This window comes from Miscanthus floridulus, chromosome 1 (genome assembly GCF_019320115.1).
Source record: "Miscanthus floridulus cultivar M001 chromosome 1, ASM1932011v1, whole genome shotgun sequence".
Lineage (NCBI taxonomy): Eukaryota > Viridiplantae > Streptophyta > Magnoliopsida > Poales > Poaceae > Miscanthus > Miscanthus floridulus.
In genome coordinates this window covers 117,887,254-117,894,776 of record NC_089580.1, presented here as the reverse complement: position 1 = coordinate 117,894,776, position 7,523 = coordinate 117,887,254, and the positions used below count along the sequence as shown (strand labels likewise).

The 7,523-nt window shown below is 47.0% G+C and overlaps 1 protein-coding gene across 1 annotated transcript; it reads right to left on the bottom strand.

Annotated features, from left to right (window-relative positions):
• Positions 1-3,189: 3,189 nt before the first annotated feature.
• Positions 3,190-3,633, bottom strand: LOC136461984 (uncharacterized). The gene has a single exon (XM_066461354.1). The coding sequence runs from the start codon at positions 3,631-3,633 to the stop codon at positions 3,190-3,192; it is 444 nt and encodes a 147-aa protein (XP_066317451.1).
• Between the last annotated feature and the right edge of the window lie 3,890 nt (positions 3,634-7,523).

Sequence of the window (7,523 nt, the reverse complement as noted above, 5' to 3'; positions counted from 1 at the left end):
TTCATCATTAAGATTTTCGTCATAGAAGTGGAGATTTCTCATAGTGATTTGTACTGTTGGCTGCTGCAATGTGCTTAATAAAAGTGCTAAATACATTATAAATTGACATAACAAGACAATACATATATAGGGAACATGATACATTATGGAAAGTACATGATAAGCTACTTCTGGAAACACATTATGGAAAGTATATGATAAGCTACTTGTATAAACACAGTGAATAATAAAGGTACAAACTGAGCTTCTCAAGGGAAAAGCTCTGTAGCTAGGTAATCCAAGACTTGTTTATGTCTTCATAAGGCATCCTCATCATAACCTGAAGTACCCTTGTTAAATAGCTCTATATATGTTGCAAGTTTGTCTAACTTGTTCCTCTCCTTGTTATTTTTAGCATTCTTGTCATCGGCTGCAGCTTGAGCTAATGTTGCTTCAGCCATTTTTTCAGCAGCCATAGACTTTCGTAGTTGCAGTTCATTGAACTTCTGCATGCTTTCCTCTATAAAAAGGCTTCCTTCTAAACACTTATGTTTTCCTTTCTTCTTCTTCTCAGATTTGGCTGCATCTCTCCCTTGCAGTCACCGCGATTCAACAGATGCACCATCTGTGTCTTGAGCTGAAGAAGATGTGTAAGCACTAGATGAATTCAGCTTAATCCTCTTTTGCACTTCATGAACTGGGTAAGCTCTAGCCCATTTAGGTTGGTCCTTCACTGACGCCCACCAATGTTCCAATGAGAATGGTCGTTTCTTTTTCATAAGTCCCTTCCACTTCACACGAACCTCCTCCATAAGCTAATCATCAGATTGACCACTTGCATGTCTATTCTTCACCTCATTGTAGACTCCATTAAACTTGTTAATGATAGGCATATTCTTGTGCCACTATTCTTTGCACTGCATTGTTGTTCTTCTTTGCTGCTTGGGAGCATGCTTGTTATATTCAGCTGTAATTTCCTTCCAAAAGCAATCTCTAGGCTTTCCATTGCCAATGATTGGATCATTTGAATTCTTGAGCCAGGCACTTACTAGGCTTAGGTTCTCCTCTTCTCACCAAAGTCTGTGACCTCCTTGCTTTGCACCATCATTTGTGCTGCTCTCACTGTCTTCTTCAATGTGAATAGGTATTGACTCCATTGGAGGGCCTCTAGACACCAGAGAAGATGAAACAATGGGGCTGCTCTCATCACCCCTTGAGTTGCTACCACCACTAGGTCCAAAGAGGGCCATCGATCCAATTGGAGATGCTAGACCATTATCATGGTAACCTCCATGGTATGCTGCTGGTGGGAAAGGGAAGTGATGGAAACTTGGTGGTCCTCCAAAGGGATTGTTGATATTTTGTGGGTAGGGACCATGCAAATTGGTGGGTAGATAGTTCATAGGTTAGTGTTGCTATTGATGGAAGTTTTGGTACTACTATGTGTTTGGAATTGGTGCTTCTAGACTAATGTGTGAGTTGAGAAGATTTGAGAAACCAGAAGAGGAAGAGGTGTCCATCTTTGAACTTTTTGCTTTGGATATACGCTTGGTGTGTGTTTGTTGAACTAGTTCATGTGAGTATATATATGTAGCAAGCAGCAACGGCTAGGAAGCAACGCAATGGCTGGGACCAACGGCTGCCTAGGATATAATATTTTAATTAGTTGAGTGCACGTGCGTTGCTACGAGAACCAATTTTTTTTCATAAGATAACATGTCATGATCAATAAGTTAATCAAAGATAAATCATTGAGATCACTATTTTTTAGCATACACTATTTTCCTTTTGATGGCAGCCAACATCACTCACTCATTAACAACTTTTTATAAGTACAATATTAACAATACGAGAGAAAAAACATGTTAGAAATACTATAATCAATAGGTTTGAAATTATATATAATTTCTACATCAAATCAAAGACATATCAACAAGTCATATGCTACTTGTCTCTCATTTCTTTCTAACTTCCTCTATTACCTAAAATTCAGATGGATACAAAAAATGTCAGTAATAAAGGACACAAATGTAAGAATTTAACAGTTGTGCAAAACAAAAGACAATACCTTTTCATGGAGTGAGGACCACTTTGTAGACAATATTTTTAGTGTATGTACCATTTATTTTTGTCTTTTTTTCTTATCCATCCTATCATTAGGAGGGACGGCAAGGATCCTAGTGGTCGATCTGGCAATGGCTCTAGATAGCGCAACATACAGCTAACCATGAGAGAACACCGGTTCAGGCAAATACACACCAGCATTGGGGATAGTTTGTCCCTGTGCCTTGTTAACTGTCATGGCAAAACTGATTCTAATAGGAAACTGCTTCCTCATGAACTAGAACGAGAACATCTCATCATCCGAGGGGCATAATGGAATCCGTGATAGAAAGATTCGCTTTTTGGCATTGTCCCCGACCATAATTTCTACATCGATGGTATTTCTTTGGAACCCTCGAACCACCAACCTGGTTCCATTGCAAAGTCCACCCACAGGGTCGATGTTCCTTAGCAATATGATCGGGCACCCAATCTTGAGCTTTAACACATGTGGAGGGAGACTATTTGGGGTTAAGGTGTTGAGGAACTCAGATGGGTAGTAGTTGTGAGGATCATCCACAACACTGTCAAAGCTATGGTACACCATCTCATCCCCTTGGAAATGGCTTATCATCTTCATGTTAATCATATCAACCCAGTCGTTTCGCATAGATAATATTGCTCATCAGGTGATGTAGCTCTTATTTGACATATTGGCATTGAGAGCAGGGAATATGCAATCAATTAACGCATCAAGATCACTATCTTCCCCGGTCTGTGGTACGCATATATCATCAGGAAGGCAGATTTCACCATCACCATTAGCCTCCTTAGATCCTCCACTGATGCGTAGCAAGTATTCTGCAAACCATGGGTTGCTATTTGCCCCCATGTTACATACTAGTTTGAGATGTCACATGGAATTCCAAAGGTACAACATCCGCAGTGAGGCACTGACTACTTGAGCCCTTGACCCTCTTCGAACAACTGGGAGAACCTACCTAAAATCTCCACCTAACACTATAGTCTTCCTCCAAATGGTAGGTTAGGACGGTCCATGATATCATGGAGGCTACTGTCTAGCGCCTTGACACCTTGCCTCTTCATCATCGTCACCTCATCCCAAATAATAAGGGACACGGTCCAAAGCAGCTTGGCAGTACCACTCTATTTTGTGAAGCTGCAAAAGGCCCCATCATTGAGGGTGAGGGGAATCTTGAAGCACGAGTGGGCGGTTCTGCCACCAAGCATTATTGAGCCTACAACACTAGATGTTGTTGCCATGACAATCTTGTTCTGACTATGTATAGTAGAGAGCGTGGCCCTATATAGATAAGTCTTTCTGATGCCGCCATGTCCATCCACAAAGAAGAAACCCCCATGATCGCTATCAATAGCAAACATAATCTCATTGTAGGCAGCCTGCTGCTCCTTGTTAAGGGTCTTTGATAGTGCCATGTCATCAACGCTTGCCTCAACGATAGCCTCCTTGAAAATCTCCCTAGGAATATCGCCAAACAGATCATATGTGTCATCGATATTAGGAAGTGGGTACATCTTTATGTCCTTCTGCATTGATTCTAACAACTTCTGAATATCAATGAGGACCATCTGCTCCACTATGAAGCTGGACTAGTTATTGTGCCTATAGTCCTCTGACATTGTCGACGAAATATGGTCGGCAGTCTACCTAGGGGTATGCCCAAGGTAGTAGATTATCGGCAGACAGATGCGCAAGCCCCAAATAAGACGGTGACGCAAGACAGACACGAGGTTTTATCCAGGTTCGGCCGCCAAGAAGGCGTAATACCTACGTCCTGCGTCTGATTTGTATTGCTGTTTGTCAATGAGAGATATTTTTTAGAGGGGTCCCCTGCCCGCCTTATATAGTCCGGGGGGCAGGGTTACAGATCTGGAAACTAATCCTAGTCAGTTACAATTGCCATATGTGGCCGGATAAGGATTCCTATTCTAACCGACCAGGATCCTGCTTGGTCGCCAAATCTATCTTGATTCCTTGTGCGGGACTCCGATCAGGTTAACCGGGCCGCACGTCGTCTTTCGGGTGGACCGAACCCATCGATCCGGGCCAGCCCAAGCTTAGCCGTAAGGGTATAGGAGTTAATACCCCCACAGCTAGTCCCCGAGCATCATGTATTATGTTGCGACACGCCATTTTAACCTTCTCCGATAAGTGAGGCTTGAATCCTTGACGCCTCCGACCACCGTCATCACCGGAGAAGTAGGTTGTCCGAAGAATGTATGGTGCTCTTAAGAAAAAAGAAATAGATTTCTGTCCTGAGAAGTGTGCCCACTTGTATTTCTGAAAAGAAATGTAAGTGGTCTTGAAGCATAGCGTCCTTGATCATCAGAGGCATAGGGGTCGAAAAACAAACACATTCACCGCAAGGTGAAGTGTGCCCACTTAGTCCCCGAGCCTGGTAGTAGGTGACGTAGGCACGTGGTGCCAGGGTCTAAAAAGAATTCCCAGTTAAGTTGAGAATCCAACCGTCGTACAGGCGATACAAGATGCACCGGTAGGTGCATCGTACCGATGTAGTCCCCGAGCTTGCTGGAAGGCGAGGTATGAGCCTTGTAGCAAGGTCTAAAGAAATGTCTCTTAACTGTATGTGAGTATAAATCACATGTAGCCAAGGAGAACCATTATGCAAGCAGTGGTCGGGGCAGTCCCCGAGCATGTTAATAATCCTTACAATCATTCAAAACACAGGGGTCAATTTAAACAAACACATTCACCGCAAGGTGAAGTATGCCCACTTAGTCCCCGAGCCTGGTAGTAGGTGACGTAGGCACGTAGTGCCAGGGTCTAGAAAGAAATTCCGCTGAAGTTAAGAATCCAATTGCCGTACAGGCAAAACAAGATGCACCGGCAGGTGCATCGTACCGACGTAGTCCCCGAGCTTGCTGGAAGGGGAAGTATGAGCCTTGTAGCAAGGTCCAAATAAATGTCTCTCAACTGTATGTGAGTACAAATCACATGTAGCCGAGGAGAGCAAAACTCCAAGAAGTGGTCGGGAGAGTCCCCGAGCACATCGGTGGTCATAGTAACTCATGAGTATGGTAATGGTCGGAGCAGTCCCCGGGCACGGCCGTGGTCGGAGCAGTCACCGTGGTCGGAGTTGTCCCCGAGCGAGAGAATGGTCTGGGCAGTCCCCGAGCACAAAAGTGGTCTGGGCAGTGCCCAAGCACAAAAAGTGGTCTGGGGCAGTGCCCAAGCACAGTAGTGGTCAGGGCAAATCCACGGTCACGTGCGCTGCTTGTACCATTATTTGGTGTATTTATTTTTCTCTATTCTCTGCCAAGTCCAGTCTGACACGTCTGGTCAAAAAAGCAAATAGGTATAGTACGTCATTCTATCTTCTTATTTTTTTTTTCTCTGGCAAACAGTCGGTTGACACCTGTATTGAGGTGTGTCAGTGTGGGCCCTCTTACACCATCAACGAAGAGGCGCGTACACTGTTAACGAAGGAGCGCGTTTATTGGCGCAGATCTCGAGGTGGTGTGAACAACCGTCCGCCGCGCGTGCGCACGTCTCCCAAGAAACTCGGGCGGATGAAACGACGGTACTCTTTGTTATTTATAATATAGATCTGGCAAGTTACTGTCGCCGTTCCCCATCGTCATTCGCCGCCGCCACCTTCGTCTTCCTCTTGCCAAACCCTATTCCTCCGATAAACATCGCCAAATCCCCTTGCCACCGCACTCACCCCCCTAGAAAGGATAGAGTAATGGCGAGGAGAGACGCCCAGAAGAAAGGCGGAATCATGGCGAAGGAGTGGTGGAAGTCTCGGAGCAACGAGCAAACCATCGAAGACCTCGTCGCCATGGGGGTGCTCCACAACAAGGCCCTCGCTGGATGGCGCGCACCGGAAGGAGAAAGCTTCCCCGATCCACAACCAGGTGAGATTGTGGTTTTCGAAGATTTCTTCAAACGGGGTTTTGGGATTCCAGTGCACCCTTTCCTTCAGGGTCTCTGCTTGTACTACGAGATTGGGATTTGCAATCTGCATCCCAACTCGATTCTTCTCGTCTCTACCTTCATCCATCTCTATGAGGCGTATGGTGGCTTCCAGCCCCATTTCGACCTCTTTCGCCACCTGTTCTGTCTTCAGAAAAAAGGGAGCGGTGGCTCGAAGATCGCCGGAGGTGTCTACCTGAACCTGCGTGACGGCATGAAGGCCCAATACCTGCACTGCCCCTGGAACACCTCATTGGATGAGTGGTACAAGAAGTGGTTCTACATCCGTGAAGAGCCGAACACCATCACTCTGTGCGACGTGGGGCTAATTCCAGAGAAGAAAAATAGCTGGTCGGAGAAGCCTGAGAACTTGGAACAGATCGCCGAACTGCTCGGGATGATCCCGTGGGGAAGGCTTGATGGCCCGAGCGTGGTCGGCAACTTCATTAGCCGACGAATTCAGCCATGCCAGAAAAGGATTCATCCTGGCTTCGAGTACCAAGGAGGCGCGGATCCAACAAGGACCAGGAAAGAGCCGCTCGACAAGACGGAGATCAAGGCCAGGATTGGAGAGCTGTTCAACCTGGCTGATCCCAATTATGTTGCGCTGAACGCCATCGAGCACGCCTTCAAGCTGGCTCGACCTCCCCCAAAGGTAAATGACGCCTCCTTTTAACTGTAGAGTCATGTTGTATCAAGAAAATAACTGTTTTTTCCTTCATTTTGTGTCTCAGTGTAATGGTCGTGACCGGGCAGAAGTGTTCGTGTCGCCTCCCCCCGGTGTAGAATGGCCGCAAGCTACCGGCCCAGCCGCCCAGACTAGCGCCAGGACCGACGACGTTCACTGGGCGGTACTCGAGACCGTAGAGGACGCCTCAACCAGAGCCGCTGGCAAGCGTCCGGCTGCCAGCAAACGACGTCAAGCCATCTTCCCCCTGTCGGACGATGAAGCAGAGGATGCGGACATCTTCCGGCTCGTCCCCCGAAAGAGGAGAAGGCAGGTGGGACCGACAGAGCAGGGTGGCTCCTCTGGGCCAGCAGTGGTCACAGCACCGACCACTACAACACAGAGGGCAGGCGAAGGAAACATGCCGCATCATACTCCGACGCCCGTACCAGAGGTTGAAAGAGTCCCGGTGGAAACTGCCGAGCAAGCGGAGCAGGGGCGGTCGAGGAGACGTTCCTTCGCCACATCCTTCCGCAAGTCAAAACTGTAAGTATCTATATTTTTTATGTAAGCTTGCATTTTGCATTGGATGCTATTATCTTCTGAATTTGTCTCTGAATGCATTAGATCGGCATCCACCGAAAGCCCCGACCAGCTAGCTGGGTGCGGAACGTCCTCACCAACAACGGCGGGACAAACTGCCCAGCAGCCAGCCATGGAGGAGCCCATGGCAGGGACTCCGCCTGGGCCTCAGCAGGCGGACGACTAGACGCCAGTCCCCGAGCAGCTGGTCAAGAAGACAACCGAGCAGAATACAAGTGCTCCAAGCACGAACCCTGCTGAGGCGGATACCAT

Excerpts from the sequence above, each read along its gene's own strand:
- LOC136461984 (XM_066461354.1), bottom strand. The coding sequence starts at position 3,633 with ATGGTCCTCATTGATATTCAGAAGTTGTTAGAATCAATGCAGAAGGAC.